This window comes from Coffea eugenioides, chromosome 4 (genome assembly GCF_003713205.1).
Source record: "Coffea eugenioides isolate CCC68of chromosome 4, Ceug_1.0, whole genome shotgun sequence".
Lineage (NCBI taxonomy): Eukaryota > Viridiplantae > Streptophyta > Magnoliopsida > Gentianales > Rubiaceae > Coffea > Coffea eugenioides.
Genome location: NC_040038.1, coordinates 42,435,429 through 42,461,973, shown reverse-complemented (window position 1 = coordinate 42,461,973; position 26,545 = coordinate 42,435,429). Strand labels below are relative to the sequence as shown.

General features: G+C 33.8%; 2 protein-coding genes across 2 annotated transcripts; both read right to left on the bottom strand.

Moving 5' to 3' along the window:
• Nucleotides 1-14,838: 14,838 nt before the first annotated feature.
• On the bottom strand, nucleotides 14,839-18,579 carry LOC113768260 (histone-lysine N-methyltransferase, H3 lysine-9 specific SUVH5-like). Its single transcript, XM_027312539.1, has 2 exons — nucleotides 18,201-18,579; nucleotides 14,839-16,735 (listed from the first exon to the last, which is right to left on the bottom strand). Exon 2 carries the CDS (start codon nucleotides 16,667-16,669, stop codon nucleotides 15,182-15,184), a length of 1,488 nt encoding a protein of 495 aa, XP_027168340.1. The 5' UTR covers nucleotides 16,670-16,735; nucleotides 18,201-18,579; the 3' UTR covers nucleotides 14,839-15,181.
• A 6,135-nt stretch (nucleotides 18,580-24,714) lies between these two features.
• On the bottom strand, nucleotides 24,715-26,241 carry LOC113767631. Its single transcript, XM_027311784.1, has 2 exons — nucleotides 26,012-26,241; nucleotides 24,715-25,408 (listed from the first exon to the last, which is right to left on the bottom strand). Exons 1-2 carry the CDS (start codon nucleotides 26,138-26,140, stop codon nucleotides 24,965-24,967), a joined length of 573 nt encoding a protein of 190 aa, XP_027167585.1. The 5' UTR covers nucleotides 26,141-26,241; the 3' UTR covers nucleotides 24,715-24,964.
• Nucleotides 26,242-26,545: the final 304 nt, after the last annotated feature.

Here is a 26,545-nt window from a genome sequence, read left to right as displayed (position 1 = left end):
TGTGATGAATTAAGATGGATAGCATATAATCATATGAATAGTAGTAACACTTACACCTTGAATGAGAACAAACATAGAATCAGCATTTCACATTACAAGCATTAAAAGATTATTGCAACCAAACTAGGTGAATCTAATTAGGATGGACAGAGCTCTATCAATTACTGAAAGTAGATCCAACAAAATTTCTCCACCGCCTTTCTTCCTTTTCATAGGGATTGCAAAGCAGCGAAGTTTCTTTTAAACAAAAGGGAAAAAGGTCAGTGGGAAAACAATGACTAATAATACGATTTCATGAAAAGATTTCCTTCAAAAAGATGATAAAAAATGCAATATTTTTGTAAAAGCAGTATGTTTGGGAATATGTAAATAAGGGCGACGCGCAATGGAATTGAACAAAGTGGACAAGTAATTAAAAATGGCAATTAACACAACGTGGATGCGAAGATGGTGTGCCATTTTCAAAAAATATAGGTAGATATATTACGATATAGGTAAAAACAGATGGACCCCAATTACTCATTAAGGAGCCAATTGCACACTTGACGACCCTAGGATCTGGACCTCTTTCACCACACCATAATACCAAAATGGCGATTTAAAAATTCTTACTTGCCTGCCTTAAAGAAAACCTCCCATTTAAAAAAAAAACTAACAATATGCAATTTCAGCTCTAGGGAGTATGCAAGTCTTTACTACCAAAACACTGATTAGCCAATAGAAGGAATGTAAATTACATATTACAACATTGTCAACAATATTGTTGTGTTCAAAAGTGGAAAGTCAATGACTTTGAAGATACATTCATGAAAAGATTTGCTTCAAAAAATGTACTCTTCAATGCAATTTCATGAAAAGATTTCCTTCAAAAATATATTCATAAATGCATTTTTTTTTGGTGAAAATATTACTTTTGGGAATATATAAATAAAGGCAGCACGCACAATGAAATTGACTGAAGATAGATAAAGGATTAAAAGCAATAGTCAAAAAATTGGCCACTACAATATAGTATGTCATTTCCAAAAACATGTTCCTATAATTCACGATATAGGCAGATATATCGTCGTAAAAGCAAAAAAAAAAAAAGAAAAAGAAAGGTGGATCCCATTGACTCGCGAAGGAGCTAATTGCAAACTCATAGTAAAGATCCAAACTTCTTTCATCATGCCATGGCGCCATAACGGTGATTTTGAAATACTCGTCTGCACACCATGATGGCATAGCGCAAACTTCAAAATTCTTATGTGCGCGCCATGGCGAGATAACAGCGATTTCGAAATCCTCATTTATGTGCCTTAAAGAAAACTTGCATCTCAAAAAAAGTAAAAATAAAACAAGAAATCCAAAAAAGATGTACTCCACTCGACAATACTAAAGATTCAAACCTCTTTCATTGTGCCATGGCGCCATAATGACGATTTTAAAATTCTTGCTTACCCATCCTAAAGAAAAAATTAAAAACAATAACAAAAAATCTAAAAACTTTAAACTTCAAAAGCCCCTTACACGTCTGCCAACACTAAGTACACTGCAAAAACTTATTCATGCCAAATCATAGACCAACCACACACCAATCAATTAATCTATTGGATCAACTACAGAAATGGATCAGTATCCCAAAATCACTGAACCTACGAAAATCAAGAGCAAGCAACTGAAAATGGATCCCAAATTACACAAATATTTACCAATCAATGACCAAATCGACAACAATAGTGAGACCCGCAAAGTAACGTTTGCTCACACAGTAACAAGCAGAGTCAAAACAAAATCAAGAAAGAGACGGTACAATTTTAGCGAAGAATGGTCCTTCAACCCGCAAAAGATGGTTCCAATACAAAGCCATAATGCCTAACTTACACTTACAAGAAATAGGAACATCACCACAAATTAGCACCAACACTTACAAAATTTCCAAGAAAAACAGAAGGATTCTGAACAGATTCAATCAAGAGCCGCCCCGATTCCTGAAACAAAACCAAAAAAAAAAAAGAGAGGTTGTACACAAGAAATTAGTGCCCAAACTTGCGAAATCCCAACACAGTAACAAGCAAAATTTGTACAAAACAGAGTTAGTACAAGTTTCGCATAGAATGCTTCCCAACCCCAAAAAATAGTCTCAAAACAAAACACAATGCTTAACAATCAGTCTAAAAAACACCAAAATTAAGAATGATCACCAAATATTAGCACCAAAACTTACAAAATTCCCTAGAAAAATAAAATGTCCTGAACAGATTCAACCAAGATCCACCAGATTATCCTGAAACAAAAGGAAAAAAATATGGTTTGTATTGTATTGTATCATTTATGCCTTGCATGAAAAAAAAAAAAACTAACAGAAATAGATGCAGAAATCGAAATCAGTGAACTTCTTGGAATTGTTTTGAGAGAAAAGGGGCTAAAGCAGCATCAGCATTGTGAGAAAATGAAGAGATGGTGAGATTGTATTTTTGCCGACGAAGAAGTTTTTGCAAAGCTACATACTGGTGGAGGTTACAGCTGCTATTGAACAAGTTTGTCTTATAGCACCAAAGGCGGTGATCAGCTCACTTGATCGATGGATCAGCACTCGAGAGTAAAGAGTTGCATTGCATGCTATCTTTCCTTCTTCACTCTTCAGTGTTCACTTAGCTCTTTTTTCTTACACGTCACTGTTTGCGTCGGTTTCAGTGTTCACTTAGCTCATTTTTGGCTTACACGGGTCATTGTTTTGAGGCAGCTTCTTTTGCTTGAGATCATACGCACTTGTAGGTGGGCATTACACATAGACGGAAGTGTAAATGCTTCTGAATTCCTTCTACAAAGAAAAGAATGGCAAGGATAAGTGAAACATTTTGTTAGTAAACAAAATTTTGTCTTTTTGTTAGGGAAATTTTTTTTCCCCGAGGAATTATGATGTATTTCTTTGGTAAATTTTACTTGTATGAAAAATGGATTTGCATTAGTTGAAACAAGAAAATAAAGGATATTTTCCTATTTCTTATGTGAAATTTCTAGGAAAGGAGGGGGAGATAAGGAATGGCAGAAGTGATTAATTATTTGTGACTTTTTTTTACTTAATGCGTGCCAGTTTGTATAGACAGTTGCTTATTTATGATATCTAATCTGTGTGATACATGTATAATATATGGTATCTTACTTTCAATAGTTTAATAATGACCGAAAGCTTATATATGGTATCTTATAATGACCAAAAGTTTATATCTTATTTTCAATAGTTTAGTTTAATAATGACCAAATGCTTATATGACCAAATGTTTTTATGGTCAAAGCTCTTTGGACCATGCGTCCTAAATTGGATCAAATTCTTTCCATTTATTTAAGCTAACAATTTCAAGATACAATTCATGGCTAGATAGAATTGATTTGAAATTGGATTAATGAATGTATAGTCAAAACTTTTGGATCCACTTGTGGATGTGGTATGAAAAAATCAAATGAATGAGTAATCTTACATATACTGACAATGTGTGCATTCATAGATATGAATGCATGCTACCTACTTCTAAACCATCAATATATATATATTTTTTTTTGCATAGGTGGCACATATATACAGTGGCGGAGCTAGGAATTGCAATTAGGGAGGACGAGTCTCTGTTATTTGAACCAAGTCCAAATAACTTTCAAATATTATTGTTTGGGTCCTTGAGAGGGGGGCAAAGTGAAAATTTTTATCAATATTTTGGGGGGGGCAAAACAATATAATAAAAAATTTTTTACTTAGAAATTTTTTTTATAACAATTGGAGGGGGGGCAAAGTGAAATTTTTTATCAATATTTGGGGGGCAAAACAATGTAATAAAATTTTTTTTACTTAGAAATTTTTTTTTTTAACAATTGGAGGGGGGGGCGGTTGCCCCCCTTCCCTCCGCCCCTGCATATATATCTAGCTAGTGTATACAGTATTAACTTATATTTAGAGGTCAGGGGACAGTTTTTAGAATCTTCTCTACTATTAGATCTAGAGTTAGAATCCTGTAACTAGTAGTTAAAGGTAGGAAGGATGTTGGAAGGGATGCAAGGGTTAAAAAAAAGATTGACGCATATTTTAATTTTATATATCCTAATGTGTTTCAGAATTTTAAATAAAAATTTAGTGAGTTTATATAAATCAACAAGACTTATATGACAAACTATAAAAATTAAGATTGTAGTTTATATTAGAAAAAAAAAATTCATAAGAACAAGTACACTTATCCGAATTATTTTGAAGGTAAAAAATGAATCCTAGAATATATACGAGTGTCAAATTCACATCTAGAAAAATTTTAAAAAGCATTAAAAAACCCAAAAAAATGAAGAAACCCTATTTTTTATCAGTTAAAACCAGGTTAAATTCAATAAATTAAAGATTTGGTGGAACTCAATGCTGCTTACCACCGAAAAGTGAAGGAAACGTAACCAACTCTCTCTTCCAGGAAGTAGCCCTCTTTTAAAATCTAATATGAGAGATTATCAGAAACGTCATCTAAATGATCTTCTACTTGTTTGTCACCTTGCTTTTCCCTTATCTCTTCGTCGCTTGCCTAATCAGAAGAGAAATAATGCCCAAATGCCACTACTCCTTCAGATTAAAAAGCATTAATTACAGGAATGCGCACCCCTAGGTCGTGATCTGAGTAGCCCATAGGTTGACAAAGAGGACTACGACCCTTTTTTACTTCTTAGAGTAAGGCAGCTCAGCTGCAACTAACTTGTTAAGGGCTAAGTAAAATTTGGGTAAAATTTGATTTTGGAAAAGTTCAAAATGAAAGTCCCAAAAACAAGTCATTTGTGGCTTTTGATTAAAAATGCAAAATCCAGGGAAAAAATAAGGGATAATTTCAGAAACATCCCTTGAGGTTTCTAACAATTTCACTTAGCTCCCCCCAATTTTAGAAAATTACACTAACCTCCCTTAGTTCAATAAAATGACTACAATACCCTCTATTTAATAGATAATTTACCACATATGTGGGATACAAAAACCAAACCAAAAGTAAAAGAAAATATAAAAACCTGGAACAATTCGTCATCATTCCCAACCCTACTTTAATTAACAGCAGTTTCTTTTCTCTTTCTCTCCCTTTTTTTCTATCTCTTATGATTCTCTCCTTCCTACCTATAACCCCACAATCTCTTCCACCCATCAACTACACCACCATGCAAACATACCCGAAGTGTTTATTTCTTGTCTATTTCTTTCTGTGGTACTTAACTATCGGCCCCCTTGTTTATTTCTTCTCGTATTATAATTTGCATATATTAAAGAATCAAAATTTCCAAAATTACAAATTGAGGGAGCAAATGAAAATTTCATGGTCAAATTAGATGGAGATGATGAAGATGGTTGTGATAGAGAGAAAAAAAATGAAATTAATGGGCTATGGTTGGAAGAGAAAAAGGGATGACTCTGGGTTATGCTATTATGTCTATTACGCACTAGAATCTAATATCTTCATTCATTTTTGTTTGATTTACAAGTATTGGTGGTGGTTTGTCATAAAGATTAGTTTCTCTATTCCTAACGCTATTGGAGTATGGGGTTGCTCTTGGCAAAGACATCAATAGTGGTTGGCCAAGTCTTCTGTTCAAGGAAGGTGATACACAATAGGTGTTGGGTTCATAATTTGAGGTGTAAGATTAGCCAATAGACAAAATGTAGTGTTAATTTAGGGCGAGAAGCTTTTGAAGGTATTTTAGTTGGTGGTGATGGTTATGGTCTATTTGTAAAGTGATTCGGGTAGAGTTTGGGATTTTGATGATGCCGAAATTGATAGCATTTGGGGATTAAGTTGGAGTGCGATTTTGGTAAAATTTGGGTTTTCAGTGATACCAAAATTGATAGAATTTGGGAATTAAATTGGAGTTTGCTTGAATGGTTGATGAGGTTTTGGGTTTACAATTATCATGGAAGTATAGTAAATTTGGATAAAAGTGTTTGTTACTTTTTTTTTTTTGGTTAAATTGATCCCTAAACCTTTTTTTTTTCACTCTCTTTTGATGTTATGATATTGCATACGGGTATTTTAGGATACTTAAATATAATTATAGCCTAATGGGTCTATAATGTTACTTAAATAGTAAAAGTAAGGAAGATCAATGTAATTTTTTAAAATTGGAGGGAGCAGAGTGAAATTGTCAGAATCCTCAAGGGAGGTTTCTGAAATTATCCCAAAAAATAAAGCAATCTAGAACATCAAACAATAATTTTCCAAAAAGAAATTAAAACCAGTCTAAAAGATCAAAAGGATAACAGGCTTATATGAATATTGAGTTTTTGAAGAGAAAGCATGTGGCCACTGTGTCTTCCCTATTTGCAGTAACAGTACATATTTTCACATAGTTTTTGATATTTATGGGAGAGAAAGAGAGAACAAATAATAATGCGAGAAAAAGTTATCAAGAACTTGTTGCTTGTTGTAATAAAAATCTGTTTCCTTATTGGAGACTTGTTCATGCATAATTGCGATACATAATTTGCTTATGCGTGCATAATATGCAGATTTCTACTTACAATGGTTTAAGGTAAATTCTCAAGTGCCGAGTAGGTGTTTTCCGACTGTCAACTACTATCCAAAATCAATAAAAGGAATAAAGTATCCAAAATTGTAAAATCGATACTCTTTAAAGGAAGATTGATATTACCTAATGGTGAATGTTTATGAAGTGAGTAACAATTGGTTTTCTCCATTACCTAATTCGGCACTATAATGAGACTCATAACTTAAGTGGATAAAATTCTTTAATCAAGGCTAGGCTCATTTGTAAATCATGTGGTTCTAAATGAGCTTACCTACTAAAAGCAACATTGAGTGGTGTCAGCAGTCACGGTTGAACCATAGATGAATAGGAATGGTGCTTTAAAATTACAAGAAAAAGAATAGTGTATATTTCGTGATTCAAACTAACATTTGTATCTATAAGAAATTTGGAGTACAAACAAAATAATGGTCAATGAACATGATATTCGTAACACTTAGGCATCAAACCGTTTTTTCATACCGGTTCTTTTGGTTTGCCCGTCAAACCCGATTTTTGATCAGATTTGACCAAGTTTTTATACATCTGATTTTTTAGAATAATTTGGACCGGACATTTGACCGGTTCCTGGTTCGATCAATCGGACCAGTCGATCTGGTCCGAGTTTAAAAACACAGCTAAAAACTAGTCTAAAATGAATTTACAAATCCAGATTAGGAGAAATTTTCATTATCTAATTTCTCTATACCCACTTCTCATGCAACTAAGTTCTTGAAATACTCGCAATCAATAGGATAAAAAAATAAAAGAGCAAAGAAGGGAAAAGAAGAGAGAGGATGGAAAAAGAAAATAATGAAAAAGAGAGAGAGTTTTCATGTGAGTTTATTGTGTAATAAAAGAAAAAAAAATAAGAGAATTATGGTGTAGTCTAGAGAAAGAAGAAGAGGAAGAAATAAGGTAAAAACAAAAACGAAAAAAGAAAGCCAGTGACTGCCGCAGCAAGGAGAATAGCAAGTCGGAATTAGGTTTGATATTTATTAGCTTGGAATGCTTTGAAACAATTTCGTAATTGTATTTTGACCCCGTTATAGTTTTAACTAAGCGTAAAATTAACCTACTACATTTACATTTCTACTTGTAACTTTTAAAATTATTTAACTAAAGTCCTTTTGCACTAAATCCAAACCCATCAAATAACTAGCAATTCAAGGGATAATTTCATGTATTATTTTGATTGCATATCATTAATATATATTTATGACGTATTTATCACGCAATCTGATTTGACCCCAAATTAATTAATCGAATCCATTGACCTGAAACCGATTGAGTGGTTACTAAGTCCTAATTTCAAAACATAGGTATTATAGCAATTGGTTTCAGAAGTGGGCCTTATTTTAAGAATTTTTGCGGCGCTCAAAAACAAAAAAAAAAGGAATCTTTGTTATGGACTGTAGCCTAATGAACAATGACCCATAGCAACATCGGCATCAAAAGTGATTCACACCTTAGGGCATTTTCTATTATGGACCGTGATCCAGTGGATTAGCGCCCCATAATAGAATTGGGTCCATAAGTAGATCCTACATTTCCTATCACGGACCACAGTCCAGTGGACATCATTTCATAATAGAATTCGATCTTATAAGTACATCATGCCTTTATTGTGTGGTGTGGTCATTTGTAGGATTGGCACATGAAAGAAAACAAATAAAGTTTCTTTATAGTAAAAACCTAGCAAGGATAGACAAAGATTTAAGAAGCAAAAATATTTGTTAGAAAGGCCTTTCCTCCTAAAAAGTTTATTCCAACTTTTTTCTGGAATCTCTTATTCCTCACAAAAATCTAGAGAAAGCCTATTCCCACTCCATCTAGGAAACATCTTAATTGTAAGAAGAAAAATCCAAATTATAGGGGTCAAGTTTACCCTTCTATGCATCTCTAACTTTTATATATGTGTCAAATGTTAAGTTATTGGTGAGTTAACAACATCTACTGCATTTTAGTCATAAATAATTCAAGTTCTATTACTTAATAACATTTTTTTTTTTGCTATCTAAAATGAGACATTTAATTAAAAATTTGAACATTTTTTATGTACAATATTGGATTATGTGATAATATTTGTCCACTCAAAAGAAGTAACAATGTCCCAAAATATATTCATATGCACTCTAAAAAAAAAGAAAACACACACTACCAGATAGTCACAACTATACCTTTTTGTTTACAAATAGTTATGAGGACCGAATAGAAGCAAATCAAGGGGACATAGAATTGACGTGTATGCAATTTGAATATTCAATTTGGCTAAATTAGTATTCAACTATTGCATTTTTATGTTATTGAAAAATTATTATTATTATTATTATGATTATTAAGTTATACATCTCTAAATCAAATATCTAAGGAATGTATTCTTGCTTAGTAGTGTAGTTGCAAATCAAACTCAAAAAACCTAGCCATTTGCCTTACGATGCTAGTGTCAAACAAAATGAAAGAAGAAATATTTTATGTCGTGCTTAGAGCAATTAAGTAAACATGCATGTGCGGTATCGGATATATATCATGCCATCTAATTTCAAATTTGAAATTCAGATTTTGCACAGATGAAATAGATCTATAACTGGTAGTATAAAAAACTCTACCTCCGTTTGGATTGGCCTATTTTTCAAAAACTAGTTGTGCAAATATAATGTTACAATAATACACAAACCAAAAAACAACTCAAAAAACACATCATCCATACAATATATCAAAACTAACTCACAAATATACACAAAAATAAAAAAAGTTCTACAATATTTTTCACCTATCACCATCACCCACCACCCATCACTACCATCACCCCTCCCTCTTCCTCCTCCCCTCCCCTCCCCCCACCATCCTGGCCCTTCCACACCCCCCAGTCGTCCCCTCCCACCTCGATTTGGTCGAGACCAGATCCAGATCAAGGCCTCTGGTTGCGGCCAGATTGCGATCAAAAGGTTGCAACTTTTTGGTCGCAATGTGGCCGCGACCAAAGGCCTTGATCTGGATCTGATCTCGACCAGATCGAGTAGGAAGGGGAGGGCCAGGGGATGGGGTGAAGAGAAGGGAAGGGGAAGAGGAAGAGGGAAAGGGAAGAGCGAGGAGGAGGGAGGGGGTGATGGCAGTGATGGGTGGGGATGGTGGCGGTGGTGGTTGTGGTTGTGGGTGGTAGTATTAATTTTTAAAAAGTACATAAAATTAATTTAATTTTAAAAATTACCCCAAAATATATTCCTAAAATCCCTCCAAAAACATAACAAAAGACATATCTACAGTAAAAAAATTTTCATATATACTAGTACAGTAAAATATTTCAAAAACAACTAATTCAAATGAAACCACTATATTGATAGTGTATAAAAACTTAATACATTAATTATTACTCCCTCCGTCCCATTGAAAGTACCATATATTCCTTTTTTGGCTGTCCCAAAATATTTGTCATATTTGACATGTCTAACTACTTTATACTCTGAAATTCCCCTTATGACCTTCATTAATGATGCATAAAGGCAAACGTGATGAGATTATTTTCTACTTTTTACTTTGACCGGCACATGATTAAGAGCAAAAGTGGAACAAAAGAAAAATCTTTTTGGTAGAGTGCATTATGTATAAAAAACACATATCTCTAAACATGACAAAATATATGGGACATAGGGGGTAGTTTGTTAGTAATAAAGAAAATTAAATTAAGTTAGCAAAATCAAATTATTTTAAACAAGTATTTGGATGATCTATTGAATTTATAAAGCTTCCATATGATTTTAACTATATTGAAAGTTTTCAAATTTTAACACAAAAAAATGGCAAGAGTCAAATAACAGTGATCCAAATTAGAAAAAAAATCAATAAAAAATGATTTAAGACGGCATTAAATTTTGCCAATGAACATAGTACAGATTAGCAAAATGACTAAAATACGGAAATGACATTTGTATCCAAAAGAAACTTGGAGTGAAAACAATACAATGGTCAATGAATATGATATTCATTGGGCCTTTGGGCCATTGGTCATCCCAAGCATTCTTAAGCTTGGTGGTGCGGGAGGTCAAGGGTTCGAACCTTACCTCCCACAAAATTTGTCACAATATGTGACGGTCTTCGTTAACCAGTTTCGATGGAGTTTCTATTCACATCGAGTCCCCTCCCCTTCCCCTCTAGAATAGGCTAGTTTAGATTATAGGAATTCTATCGTATCGACAAAAAAAAAGAAAGAAAAAAAGTCAATGAATATGATATTCATAACGCTTAGGCATCAAAAGATTTTCTTTGTGGATTAGGTCGCACTTAGTGGATAGTGAGTCATAAAAAAATTGGCTTCACAAGTGGACCCTACTTCAAGATTTTTTTAATGGATCGCGGTCTAGTGGATAGTGAGTCATAAAAAAATTGGCTCCAAAAGTGATTCTCACCTTAAAGACTTTTTTTTGCTGCGGACTATGGTAAAGTGGAGAGCGTCTCATAACCGAACTAGCTGCACAAGTGAATCCTACTTCAGAGTTCCTATCATGGACCAACATCTAGTAGACGTAGGTTTGTTTGGATTGCAAGATTTTCAAATAAAAATTTTAGATTTTTAAATAAAAATTTTAGATTTTATTTTGCTTGCATCATATACACAATTTTCAACCACCTTTTTATATCACATACATCACATCATAAAAAATGTTACAGTAATTATTTCAAATAAATATTTTAAATAACTTCCTATCCAAACAATATCTCATAATAGAATTCGGCCTTTCAAGTGTATGATGCCTTTATTGTGAGGTAAGTCCATAGTAAGATTGGCACGCGAAAGAAAATAAATATAGTTTCTTTTATTTTTTTTTTTTGACAAGAAAGAAGTGAGATTTAAAAAAAATAAAGAGAGGGAATGAGATTTGAACTCGAAATCTCTAAATTCTGGAGTTTCAATCTTGACCACTAAATCAAGAACTCCTCGCCCAAACAAATTTAGTTTCACTTATCCTTCCAATCAGGATAAGTGAGTCTCTCGTCAGCATGCATCTAGAAAACGAGTAGAGCAAATGACATTGACGTAGCTAAAATTTTAGTTTCATAGCAGATTTCTTATAAAATGACAATCGTGCTCTTTACTAGTCAAAGGTTGAAAGTATTCTGGAGACGGTAACTGTCATTTCACAAATACTTTTCTATACCATGGAACTAAGTGCCTTAGCAAGAAAAACTTTGAAATTGAAATCAATTGCCCAAATCGAACCACCTCAGTTATGGCTCGATGCGGCCCACCTGGCCAGCTCGTTTGGTCATGAAAACTCCTCAGCGATCGTTGTTCATTTTCCCCACCAGGGATCAAGTCCCAAGGTTAACGTGCTCGAGAGGAAGAGGCCTCTCCGTTCAGGTCCGGTTTACCCGATGATCCGGATACCCCCTCCGTCCGAAAAAAAAAAAAGGTTATGGCTCGATGCGGGCTATGTTCATCCACAAAAATCATGCAGCCGTGTTTTAAAGTAGAAACGTTTAGTTACTCAGATACAATAACAAGGATATTAGTTAGATGATCATGAGATTTTTAATTTGAATTTCATACCTTTTCCCCTTCCTCGTTTACTCTTTTAACAGTTACGCTCTCCCTTAAATTGAGAAACCTTAAATTGAGAAAACAATTTAGGATCATGTTCCATGAACCCCACATCTGAATGCGGCTTATAAAAGACAAAGCACATATGAAGGCATCTAAATACCATGATTACAAATTCTTGAAATGTAAGACTTACCAAAATATGTACGCTCCATCATGAAATTGACAAGAACGGGAAAGAGTAACAGGCGTTGAGCTATTTGCCTGTGAGTAAGAAAGAAAAAAATTAGTTCTTTACATAATTCAAGAGCTAAAACGGAACCATCATTGAAAAACTCTACTAACCTTTGAAAAAATTTTCTTGAACTTTCTTTAAGATCTAGTGAGCTAAGCTGCGCTAGTACACTTCCAATGTTATGTTCGGTGATTATACCTATATATATATATGTTCCCGACGTGCTTCTCCCGATTTTCAAAGCACGTTATTTTTCAATTACCATATTTGGCTTGAACTGATATTCATTTCTTACCAAATTTATTATTCTACTAAATTACAAATAAAGTTTATTGGAAGATTTGGTATTAGTAAATGACGAGAAAATATTAAAAATAGTTAGATTCTAACCCAAAGCTTCTTTGGATGTGCAAATTGTGCCACACTTTACCTTTAATTAAGAATAGATTTTAATTTATTAACTGGTTTGTTTTTTAGTGGCCAAAGGTTTTTCTAGCAAGTGCTTTACAAGGCGAGGAACTAATTTTTTTTTAAAAAAAATGTGACTATTTTGGAAAATTATCTGAATATAAGGAAAGTAATGAATATAAAGATGCCCATTAAGGAGTATCTAGGAGACTAGGAGCAACCATTATATTATACTTTTGGTAATTTGACTAAAGTTCTTATGGACATGGGAAACGGTGAAAGTTTCCATCAATTTACATCTCCTTATCGTTTTGCTTTTGTTTCTTTTTTGCTTCGGTAAGTAACAAATTTACGTGGAGTATTAGTTAACAGGTTTTCTAGTCAATGTTAGAATTTTGTAGTAGATTTCCAAGTTGTTAGATTTTTATTTTTTTTTTTGAAAAATTTTGTAGTCGTTCGAGTTAAGCTGCAATTTCTTGAATATGATCATGGAATATTACTCTTCGTAGTCCATACGGATGGATTGACATCCTACAAAATGCGTAGAGAAAGTCACTTTTTTGGGCATGCAATATTCTTAGGATATAATTAGTGTAGCTGTATTGGCCAGTGGTGGAGCTAGAAATAATTCTTAGTGGGGCAAAAAATAATATCAAATTTTCATCCTTGTCTTTCCTAAAAGTAGTACATAACAATAATATTCACATAAATTGTATTACATTTATTTACTGGGGGCACTGTATATTCATGTGGAACTTTTTCATTGATTTTTGAGCAACTATTAGGCCTGCCAAGTAGTTGCTCTGAATTAACATAAAAATTTTCATTTGATGAGTAATGTAACATAAAATCACATAATAACACAATAATTCTGATCTTTTAGAAAATGTAAGAAACCTTTTAGAGCAACCACAGACCTATACTAGTTATATAAGGTACAAGGACATAAAATTTCTTATTTTATTTAAAAAAAAAAAAAGTCACCCTCCACTTTATTAGAAAAAATTACATTTACTTTGTATTAACTAAACAGCACAATTCCTCTATAGTTTTACTTTTGTTTAAAAAAATTCACAAAATTCATTTTGCTGATGTAGAAGGCCATTGTTTTGAATTTTGTAATAGTTCATTTCCATTAAATTACAAATAATCATCTTTACATTTACTTCTAAGCAACATAATGGGGGGTACAACTGAAAATTTTTTAGAATTGTATGCATCATAATAGGGGCACAACTGAAAATTTTTCAAATTTACATGGGTAATAGTAAAATTATTTGAGAGCAGTGGGGCTCGAGCCCCCAGTGCCCGAATTATAGATCCGCCTCTTGGTGCTGGCTTTTTCTCTCACGATAAGGAGCAATCTCTCAACTTTAGTTTTCTTAAATCTTAGTCACTCCTGTCTACATATACATAATTATAGATCAGTGCACTTCAAACTGATTCTAAGAAAGATCCTAGGAACAAAATTCCAGTCCAAACTGAACTTCCAATTTGCACGAGTCCTTGGTATCTTCCTCTAGCCAGCCATTTCATCTTCATGATTATTAATAGGAAAATGTACATAAACAAGTAGTCATGGGGCGTTGATCTTTCAACTTTAATTGGAATAGTATCCTCCTTTAAAAAAAAAAAAAAAGTGTTCGGCCGTTTCGATTTCTCTATTTTAATTTGAGACATTATCGTTCTTTAACTTTTATTATTGGATCAACTTGGTCCACCAACTCTTTTATTGAGCCCCTTAAAGAGGGGCTAAATCGTCAATTCATTGTTCAAAAATGATTAAATTTTATTACTCTATAAATAAATCCATATACATTATACAAAATGCGTCGGGGAATTTCACTTCTCTTTAAGCAAGAGTCCATATACAGGATTTAGGGTTGGAATATGCCTTGCATTTTTTTTTTCTCTCACCATAAAGAATAATTTGCCTCCCTAATTAAATCTCGTGTCACTTACACTTTCATCCTATGTATACATGCATCTATACACGTACCTATGTCCATATGTAACATATTTATTCTGTTAAGGCTTCAATATGCATAATCAAGAACCCAATTTGTTATGGGACCTTGCAGAACAGCTAACACAGTAACAGAAGTAAAACTTCCTGCAAATAAGAACCATAAAAGCAATCATCTGCTAATACTAGCAAAATGCTTAGCTATTTAGCTAAACATCATAGTTCCTGTCACTGGCAGCACACCAAATTCAAGTAGACCATCTACCTTTACACAGCATCCCTTCAAGTAGATCAAAAGTAGGAAAATACTATCACTAAAAGCTTTTTCTGCATTGGCTATTCTATACTAATTGCTACAGATGATAGATCCCACATTTACAAACATAGAGAAAGACTACTGCTATGTTGTCTGATTATCCACTCCTGGAGGGTGGAACTGCGATTATGAGCCTGAGTAGCAAAATGTGAAGGTATCTGAACAATTCGGGTTCTTGCAAAAGGCATCTGCTCCTTTTAGAACTGTTCATTCTACCAGCCTTTTCATTTCAAACTTGAATGCCAGCTTACCAAGTTGATCTCTCACCTCCCAGCAACCGACGACGGTGTACAGCCCATCGTAGACATATGCGAGACCCTTCCCATTGTTAATTCCTAAGGTATCAAATGCTTTAAGAGTTTTACGACAATGAATGACCCTCACAGGAAAATTGTCAACCATGTTGTTCTTCAAAGCAAGGTTCCCCATAACCATTTTTTGGTCCCTGGGCTTCTTATTTGTAACATTTGGATTCCCCCCTTCACCTGTGTAGATGAATACATCAGAAGACTTGGTGACATTTTCATAACGACCCGAGTTCACAATGCTAATTGCATAAGTTTTGCTGCCAAATCTAGCATATGAAATACCACGAAAAAGTTGGTGATGTAGGCCAACTACAGCAAGTTCAGCCCTAAACTGAAATTTAGCACCAATTTCAATACCAGACACATTTCCAATATTTTGATCAGTGTTGATCCACTTTCCTTCTCTCCTCAGAATCATTGCTGCCTTTATGCAATTACGAGCAGTAGCATACGCTCGGCCCTTCAACCCTTGGTTTTCTTCTCGCCGAAGTTGTAAGTATAACTTTTCAAACTGCTTCAGTGCCTCCAACACTTTGTACTGACTACCAGAGACACTACTAGAACCTGAGGCAGGAGATACACCTGCAGTCAAATTCAGTTCCAAATCTCTAAATCCAGCTCTAGCCATTTTTAATGCAGCTTTACTTTTCCTCAATTCCATAAACTCAGATCCCCCGCCTCTTTTATCTCTGTTTACCTGACTAAGTTTGTATTGAACTTTGACCACATTTTCAAGACAGACATCCTTATGCACTTCTCCCGAAGTGGCATTCCTTTCCTGAACTTTATGTTTGCTCTCCCCCTCCAGAATCTTATTTTTCTGAGTCGATGACTTTGGTTCTAACCGAGCACTTCTATCAGTCAAAACCCTGGACTTAGAAGAAGAGAAACCATGCAGGCCTCGATTGCCTCCTGGCAAATACTCAGATTCAGAAATCTCTTTTCTGACCTTCTCAAGTGGATGACTACTAGGCATAGGGTGGCATGATGTTGTTGCACTTGCACCACTTGCATTAAAATTTTGTGACTTAGCTTCCTTCCCTAGGACTTTCATATTGGTTGAAGACAATTGTATAAGACGAGCATAAGCCTTAAAAGACAGAATTGGTTTCTTACAAGCAGCTTTCAAATTATCTTTTCCAACAACTCTTGAAGGTTTAGCTGGTAGAGCCACAGCACATGGAGTTTTGGAATTTTTCATGATCTGCAGAGGCCTGTGTTGAGGATTTAAAGAGCCAACTTCAGTGCCCTGGAGATGAGAGACATCAAGCTTAGTACTCTTAAAGAGGGGACGATTTCCCTGATAGTGATAACTGCCACTTTCAGCCACTTGCTCTCTTCCCAGGTACGATTTCTGAGGATTTCTATAAGCTAAAATGCTTGTCATGGCTGACAGAAATCTATGCCAATCTTCCAACAATTTCTCACTAACAGGATGGCAACTGTGCAAGAACTTTAGCCCAAAAGAGAAAAACACAATCAATGACATTCAAAATAGTAACCAACACAATTACAGCACATGAAGATGTATTAGAAAGTACTAAGCTATCATGATCAATCGTTCAAACATGAAGTTTAATTGAATGCAATCAGGCCAGTTGAATGCGTTGCCCTTTCCAAAAAGATCATATTTTTCCACCAAATTACATAAGTATTAAAAGCAAAAAATAAACTACCGACACAGTCTCCTAGATCAAAGAGTTATCCAATAACAATTTGTCCAGATAAAAATATGTCTAGATTCAAAAAGATTGAACACAAATGACGAGAGCATTTTTATTATTATAATTGTTTTTGAAGAGGGTCAAAACAGAGAAAACATCTTCACCTACTTATAGCTTTGTACTCAAATTAACAGCTTGTATTTCTTTTTTAGTCAAAACAAAAAAATGCAAAATCAGGACTTTACCAACCAGTATCCCATTAATCTCAGGCCACAAAATTCTCACAAAGTGAAAAATCAAACCATTTATCCTGTTAAATTTCAAGAAGACCACACTAAGAATCTTAAACTATCCTACAACCTAACACCCCCCCCCCCCCATGCGGGGGGCAGGCGAAAAAATCCCCCAGCCCCAAAAAATAAACAAGACAATCCCAAATTCCGTCATCCAAATTGGAAAAGAAATAAAGAGCATTAGTAAAAAGAAAAGAAGCTGAGAGCCTTCTCTTTCTCTGTTCCAAGATAGGACATTTTGACTAGTTTTCAGTTTCCAAAAATTTTCCACAAATTAGGACCAAGGTTGGATTCTCATAATTCTGATTAAACACGTAGTCACACACAAATTCAAAAAACTATCAAGACAAATTGACTGCCACAAACACTAAAATGACTTTTCAATCAACATGGTACGTATTATTCTGGAAACAAGCAAAATTGAAACCAACTACAGGGACCAAGGAATCACTAATGATTATAACCAAGAAGACAAAGAACTACAGGGACCCAGAAAAAGGGAAAAAAACGAAAAGCCAAAATCAGAAAATTTTACTGGGAGCAACTTACAAGTTACAAACAAGAAAACTGCAGAGCAAAAAACGAAATTTCCCAAGAAAAATTACAGGAAAAAGGCAATAATACAGAGGAATAAGAAAAAGGTTGTAAAATAACAAAAAAATGGACCAAGGAAGTAACTAGTGTGAAAATGCCCAAAGACCCAGAAACAACAACTACAAAAAATGCCAACTTATAACCAAGAAAGTTAAAATTGCAGAGCAAAAGAAATTTCCCAAGAAAAATTACTGGAAAACGTAGAAGACACAGAGTAACAGGAAATGGGTTGCAAAAACAAACCAAAAATGTACCACAAAGAAGACGAAAAATGCTAGTCTAAGCAAAAAAAGAGTGCACGAACATTTTGCAAACACCACCACCAAAATTTCAACAAAACAAAAAGGGTTTGTAGCCATAAACTTACTTGAACTTCTGGGTACGGTGATCTTGACCAAGAATGTGAAGGCTGGGGAAGTTCAAGAGTCGGTTCTTTTTTTTGGTTCCATTTTTCCAGGTAAGATTCTCGACTATGGCGGTTCTTCACTTCTTCCACTAAGCCATAGAGGGCCCACTCACAAAGCCCAGAAAAAGAAACCACCCCGCCAAAGGCGGTTATCGTGCTTCAGACTCAATTACTCTTTATCAGCTTTTTCACTAAAATTTCACTAGTAAATATTTACCCAAAAAAAAAAAAACCCTTCTCATGCTGCACTTTCAATTGTCACTCCCTACAGAAGTTGAGACTTGGAAGCGAGATCTACCGGCAATGAAGGCTCCGTCTGTGGAATTGTGGTGCAGGTGGCTTTTTTGAGCTAAAGCGGTGCAAGTCTGTAAAAGTAAAGCAAGAAATTAGATCCAAGAGCGTCATTTCCTTGGGAGGGTCCCGTTAAAGAAATGACATAATGCTGGCCCCACTTTTCCATCACTTTTTTTTTTTTTTGTCGATACTATAGACATGCAATTATTCTATGCTACCGGGCAGCAATCTGAAAAGATCCAAAGAAAATGGGAGGGATTGAACCATTTATCAACCCAAATGAGTGCACTCATTTTGAAAGCCACTTTATGTGGCCTGCTACATTTTTGTGATCAACAGTAGAAGATAAGAGATTTGATTCCTTGACCTTCCACCCCATTAACTTTAATGGTGGCCACTGAGCTTGTTCCCACTTTCCCAACATAGTAACCTCTTTTGGGTAGAAAAAAGTTTGAGTGGACCATAGACTACTGAGCTCACACATCAGCAACGAAATTTAATTTTCATTACGATAACTCTTAACTTTTTTTTTGGGATAATTTCATAAACCTCTCCTGAGATTTTATGAAATATCACCTAGCTCCCTTGAGGTTTTCAAAATTTCACTTAGCACCCCTTGAATTGACATTTTGGTAACATTGGAAGCCCTTCTAACCAAAAGTAATATTAAAAATTCATGTTTGAGGAGAGAGATTATTTTAGTGCCTTTAATACCCTTAGGCTATAAAAAAAAATGAACATTTTACAAACCAAGGAAAAAAGTATTAAATTGGAACCATCTTAAAAATGAGGAGATAAAAATTGGTAAGATTTTATGTTACAGCCAATAGTCACTTCTACAGTAGGAAGAGATAGTAAAAGCAATTACTATTTTTTAAACCATTTCTACAAATAGAACCCTTCATAGTGTTAAAGGTAATTAGCATGTAAAATCATATATTTGAGCAAAAAAAACTTAGTAATAGATAAAATTCAACTTCAATATCATACAAAAAATTTACTCAAAATAAATGGACTTTTTTTATGGGTGTGAAATATGAAAATTTATTATAGAAAAAGTCAGAATTTGAAAAACTATTTGGAGTTTCAATTACTTTATTTCTCTTGCGCTCTACATGAATAGGAATAAATAAATAAATAAATAAATAAATTTGTGAAACACCAAAAAAGGAAAAAAATAAAAAGAACCTGTAGCTATTCTTCTCCAAATGCATCGAATATTTCATTGATTAAATCCTATATTTCATTAATATTTGCAATTCAATTATACATACATATATATGTATGTATGTATGTTTTTATAGACATTGTTAAATAAAAGTAGGAAATTTAGAGAAAGAAAAACAAGTTCAGAAAATTTAAATATGAGGGTATTTTTGACAATTTATCACCTTTGATATTAGTATATGGCCCTACTATCACTTCAAGGGTGCTAAGTGAGATTTTGAAAAGTTTAGAGGAGCTAGGTGATATTTCATCAAACCTCAAGGGAGGTTTCTGAAATTATCCCTTTTTTTCGGTAGAAAAGTTCAATACGAACTATAGGTCACTGAGACCTCCCATCGAAAATGAGACTCACGATATTTTATAAAAAAGAAAGTGACCTATATTTATCAAATTAAACCAACTTATATTGGGCTAATTTCTCCTAATATTGTCATAATTGAAAATTGTCAGAAAATTGGTGTCCTTGGAAGATGGGTTCGGAATTAGGGGTCGCCGCATCATTAACGTGCGGCTTCTAATAAAAATACTTTTAATTTTCATTTATTTTGGGGTTGCTTTAGTTTTTTTTTTTTTTCAATAGCTTCGCCGCTCATCACATGAGCGGTGACTTTTTTTTTTTTAATTTTACAAAAGTTTCGCCGCTCATTTCAGGAATTTATCTTTTTTCCATTCATGAGCGGCGAAGGAACTTATCTTCTTTCCAAAGTTTTTTATCTTTTTTTTTTCCGCGTCGCCACTCATCTCATGAGCAGCGATACATTTCTTTTATTTTTTTAATAAAACATAACCGCGACGAAAGTAATTTTTTTCAGAAAACCTTGCTTAATTAGGGTTTAGAGTTTAACATTTTACATGAACCCTAATTTTCAAGCCCTCACAGTGTAACCTTTTCACCCTAATTTTAAAATCAAAATTCCTAAATCGTATTACTAAAATTCTATTATAAACCAGAATTATAAAAAATTTAATATATAATATTAGAATTTTGTTAATTTTATAAATTTAGATGATAATCAAATTGCTCTTAAATTACTAATAAAATTTGACTAAGTCATATTTTTGAAATTTTTAATGTTAATGTTAATTTAAATAATAATAAATAATATAGCATTGAACAATATTTATAGAATGTAATAATGATAATAAATTAGGCTTAATCAAGATTTAGCGTTTAACATTTTACCTAACATGAAACCATAATTTCCAAGCCCTCACAATGTAACCCTTAATATAAACAATGTAACCCTTAAAAAAATAAAAAAAAATTGACTGTCAGGAAAATAATTTTTTTATAAAAAAATAATAATAGGCTTCAGTGCTTTTTTTTATTAAAAAAATAATTAGAGCCATAATTACAACCGTTTGTTAGATGGTTAGGTAGAATGGATGGTAGGAAAATTATCGCCGCAATTGGTATCTGCAGTTTTACTTTAAAAAAAATACACTGTTCCACTTTTTAAAAAATTGCTTTTTCACTAATTTTTTTTTTTTTGCCGCAATCTGCGTTAAAAGAAAAATTGAGGCCGCAAATCAGGAAAATAAAAAAACAATTGACGCCGCAAATGAATTGAAGAAAAGTAGACGCCGCAAAGAAAAGGTGGACGCCGCAAATTTCATTTACCGGGTCAAGCTACTGACTCATGCTCTTGGTGCAAGCACACATGCATAGAAAACACTCTATTCTGTTAGTTGCTAAATTCTAAGGATGAAAATATGAACATTAAAGAAAACAAAGAGTTTGTTTGGATAAGAGTTTATTTGGATGATTTATTTGAGATATTTACTGTAGCACTTTTTGTGATGTGATGTATGTGAGATAAAAAGGTGATTGGGAAGATAAAAATGTGATTGGAATTTGTGAAAACAAATTTTGCAAACCAAATTTGGCTTGTCCAAAAAATGTGATTGGAAGATAAGTGTGCTAATTATTAGATTGTATCAAAAGTTCCTACACTATCTTACAACCAAATCTAAAACAAAAATTCTAGCGTAAGACTTTGCATACCTCCCGGAATTCACTTTGTTTGGATTGAAATGATTTCAGATAAAATAATTTGCTTTATAAATTTCAATCACTTTTTTTATTTCACATACATCACATTAAAAAAGTACTATAATAATTATTTCAAATAAATTATCCAAATAAACTCCTTTCCAATCACTATATCCATGTTCCCAAGAAAGTGATTCAAGTAGCCTTGCATTGCTACTTTTGATCTGTCAGACATTGCATTGCTCCTGAGCTATTCACGGCCAAATTTTGGCAAAAAAAAAAATGTGCGGTCCAGATCACTTCTTGTACCTCAATTTTTACAACGTGTATGGAGCCCACAAAATTTTGTACTAAAGTTATACGTTGTGCAAACAAAATTATGCCGTATGCAAACAAAATTACGCGGTCCGTCCTGCCCCTTGTCCGAATTCTGCCGATGTAGGGCGGCCAAGGCGGCCGAATAATTGGTAGGGCAGCACTTGACGACGGAACATCTCTGAACAAAAGGCGTTAGGAAAAAAAAAATTGAACAAAAAGTACACATGCTTGCACTCATCTGATGAGCAGCGAAACATTGGGGAAAAAAAAAGAGAAAATTGGCTAAAATAAAAGCAGCCAAAATAAATACAAATTAATAGTACTTTTATTGATAGCCGCATTTTGTAATTGCGGCGACCCTTAAATCGGAACAACACCTCAAATCACACCACTTTTCGAACAATTTTTTATTTTAGCAATATTCTTAGAAATTCGTCCTTATATTGGCATCCTGACTCTACTCATTGCATGTTGGACTAAGGGCAAAAAAGTTTTTCTCAACTCGAGTTAATTAGAGGTAGCTAGGGCTTGGTTGGAGGAGAGGGTGGAAGCAACCTTTCTTAAAAATTCATGATCAAGATTTGGTAAAAAAAAAAAATGTAAGGTTCAGGTTATATCTTGTATATCATATTTGTATATCATGTGTATAATTTACAAAATTTTATTCTATAATTATATATTATTAAAATAAATTACATTTTATACATTTTGCTTAAAATCGACCCGGTTCCTGACAACGGTTTGGACCATGTCCTAGTTGGCTTTGAGCAGGGCTGTGCAAAAGCCAGTGCCAGTAAAGGTTTGGTGCATTATTTTCAAAGATCTTTTAAACGATACATTATTTTAAGGGATAATTTCAAAAACCTCCTTGAGATTGGTCATAATATCATTCAGTTTCCTTAAAATTTTTAAAATCGCACTTACCTCCCTTATCAACTTGATAAAACTAAATATTTCTATCAAATGTCACAAATTGATAACATTGCTCTTGCTCTTAATAACTATTTAACCACAAAGCCAAAACAAAATAAAAATTTGAAGCCAAAAATTGTAAATTAAAAAAAATAAATTGCTAGCTAATAATGGTTCATATTTCTTTATATTGGGGTCGTGGTAGAATAGCAAATGACGTAGATAAATTAAAGTTAATCAAGATCAACCACTTAGGAGGATTTTGGTGCATAACTAATACCTTAAAAAAATTTTGTGCATAGTTAAGTTACAATTAAGGAAGTCAAGATATATTTTGGGAAAATATGTTTTAATTCATGGTACAGTTTAAGTTGTATTGAAAACTAAAATAATCTCTTCCTATGTGTGAATTTTTCAATGTGTAAATTTTGCTTTTGCACCAATACAACTAAAATAAATAGTTTCCGTCAAGAAATTTACACCTTATAAAAATTTGACCTTATTTTATTTTTTATTGTTGTTATAAATTTCATGAGTAGGATGACACAAGGGTAGTATTGGAACAAAAAGTTTTATCTTTCTTATATTTTCTCCAAAGGGGTTAACATGGTACAAGAAATGTCAATCCAATAGAGATAAGCGAGATTTTAAAAATCTTAGGGGAGCTGAGTGATATTACTAGAAACCTCAGGGGGAGGTTTTTGAAATTATCCCTTATTTTAATGAAAATTGTGTCTTAACAAAAATTTGGAATCCGAGAGTTGTTGATTATTCATTTATTTTGATTTAATGTTCAATTATTACAAATTTAACCAGTGTAACCAAAAGAATTGTTTGGCTTTATGGCGTTAGACTACCCTCAAATTTACACTTTGCTCCTTAAAGTAGTTTTGACGGCAACAGTGCTCACTTCTTAGTTTGTTAATTATCAAAATTAAGGACCCCTTAATTTTGTAATCAAATTGCCTGGCTAAAATTGCCATTAACTTGCGTGATCAAATTGTGTGAAAGGACTCCTTCCCTCTCTGGCTCAGCAATCAGGGCAAAGAAGATTTGAGTGCAGTTGCTCAACCTCCATAGTTTCTCAGTTTTTTAACATCGATGAATTCTATTACCGTTTGGTAAAAAAAAAAAATTATCAAAATTAAGGATTCGAACTTATCATGCTTATATCATAAGAAAATATTGGACAGGTAACTGTGAGAATGAGATTTCTCGATTAGAATCTCAGGCCTTCTCCTTTTTCTTTTCCTTTGTAGAGTCAAAATCTCCTTTAACCAAAATGAAATGAAATGTCCTTATCGATGTTCATTTTGGAGAAAAGGATCTAGTGCGGTTGGAGTTTCATGTGGTTCAGTTCGATTGTTATACTTTTTATATTACTTGATGCATAATTACATTAAATTATTGTATTCGAAATAAAAGTAGTGTACTTGAATAAAATATTTAACATATATTCAATACAACATCTTGATGTATTTGTGCACTAAAATTTTGAACATCTACAATAATTGGACGAAACTGCACAGAATACAATTATACTGAGTCCGTGCCCCTCTTTCTCCATCTTATCAATGCATCTACCCCACCGGTTTGGCCGGAGAAAGAAAAAAAGAAGAAGCTATTTTAAACGTCAATAAATCTATTGAAAATAACTTAAATGTTCGCCTTGGGTTGTTATTTCTACTTCAACTCTAAAAGCAAAAAAATAAAATAGAAGAGACATGACGATGATGCAACTCAAAAACAATGGCGAGTTGCTCCTTGAATTGTGCAAGTATTAACAAATTGGATCTCAATTGAGCCCCATGATCATATTACTAATTATTACCCAGAATTTCACGTTAGGAGTAAAAAAAATTGTAAAGGCAGCCCCTAAAGGGAACTAATTGTATTTGGCCAAAGATGAAAATACAACAAAATAAATTACCAAAACCTTTCCCAAAACAATAGTTGTAAGCTACGTACATTAGAGAAGTTCTCACTCGGCCTCTTGTATCCCACCCAAAAGTACGGCTCCAATGAAAAGCCCAGCACTAGCAACCCCAAGCGCACCAGCCACCACCGCTTGCACCGCCACGAGGCCTGCGGAATCATCGGGAATCACCACAATGGCCACAATGGCCGCCACCAAAATCGGCAGTGCCGCCGAGGCTAAGTCGGACGGCGAAGACCCGGCAGCCTTTTCCAGTAAGCTAAGCAGGCCCAAATCCTCTGCTTTGGAAAATAAGCCCAGTTTCTCTATAGATGAAAGCGTGATGCCAAATTCCTCAGCCTTTGACAACAATCCCGCCTTTTCCACATTGCTTAGGACTTTGCTCTTTTCCAACTTCTTGTACACATCAAATTCTACTTCTTCGCTGCCTTCATAGAAGATGCCTGCACCAAACCATTTTTTTTCCCATTTGCTATCGTATTTGTTTACCTGAAAATCAATCACATTCCCAATCTGAAATGCATAACTTCTTGTATTTTCAATTTTTTTTTTAGTAATTTGAACATGTTCATATAATAATTTAGGTACAAAAACATTTGTTTACCAATTAAACTACTTTATTCTTATCTTTTTCAAGCTTCTTCTTTTTCTTTAATTACCATTCTAGCAAGTTATTATAGAATTGCCATGACCTCCACCACAGATTAATAATCATAAGACAATTTTTTTTTCCCTTTAATCATAAGATAATTTCCACTATAAACAGTGGTTTACCCAGAAATTGATATATTTTCTTATGAAATTTTTAAAAAGATGTTGGCTTAATAATTCAAGATGATTTCCAATTGATGTTCGCAAATAATTAAACCAAATTCATTGTTATTAAAAAAATCATTTGGGCTGTACACAATTTTCTTCTTTCCTTCCATCTTTCTTCAGAATTGAAATTACTACATGCTAATCTGAATTTGCTTGTGTCAATTGGCGGAGGAAAGTTTAAACTACAAAGTGTAAGCAAGAAGAAGATTAAAATTGAATATTCAATCTGCTAAAATTTTGCATAACAAGAAAGGGAAATGGACCTCTAACTACCTTTTGTGGCGTTGCCATTGCTAGAAATCTTGGGGCATAATCACCAGAAATCCGATACAGAGGCCTTCGATTAGAGATATTAGGCCGTAAACATCTCAGCTGAGCAGCAGCAGTACTTGTTACAGCCATTACAGACTGATTCTGTCCCTAATTCTTCTCCCTCAATTTTCTTCCCACCCAAAAACTGCAACCTATTTTTTAGAGCCCTTCTTGTAATTTTCCCTATATGGTCTGAGTTTTGGTTGGACTCAAATAAAACCAATCTTTCTGATCAAATATTACGGACCAATCATAGGATATCTTGCCCTATCCAGACAAACCCCACTCTTGCTTGCGTGGACCAATCATTGGAATTCAAGTGCGATGTTTTCGAAAATAGGGACCCGGAAAAACATAATTTCTGGTCATATCATATTACTAGGTAGTTGGCACTAGTTGTTAAGGACTCAACTAGTTCTTTACATAGAATTCGCTTAGGTATCTCTCTCGTCTCAATTAATTGATCTAAAACAAAGAATAGAAATCCGGAAAATG

Coding starts and splice junctions, on each gene's coding strand:
- LOC113768260 (XM_027312539.1), bottom strand. CDS start 16,669: ATGACAAGCATTTTAGCTTATAGAAATCCTCAGAAATCGTACCTGGGA.
- LOC113767631 (XM_027311784.1), bottom strand. CDS start 26,140: ATGGCTGTAACAAGTACTGCTGCTGCTCAGCTGAGATGTTTACGGCCT. Junction 25,409..26,011: donor CAATGGCAACGCCACAAAAG/GTAGTTAGAGGT, acceptor ATTGATTTTCAG/GTAAACAAATACGATAGCAA.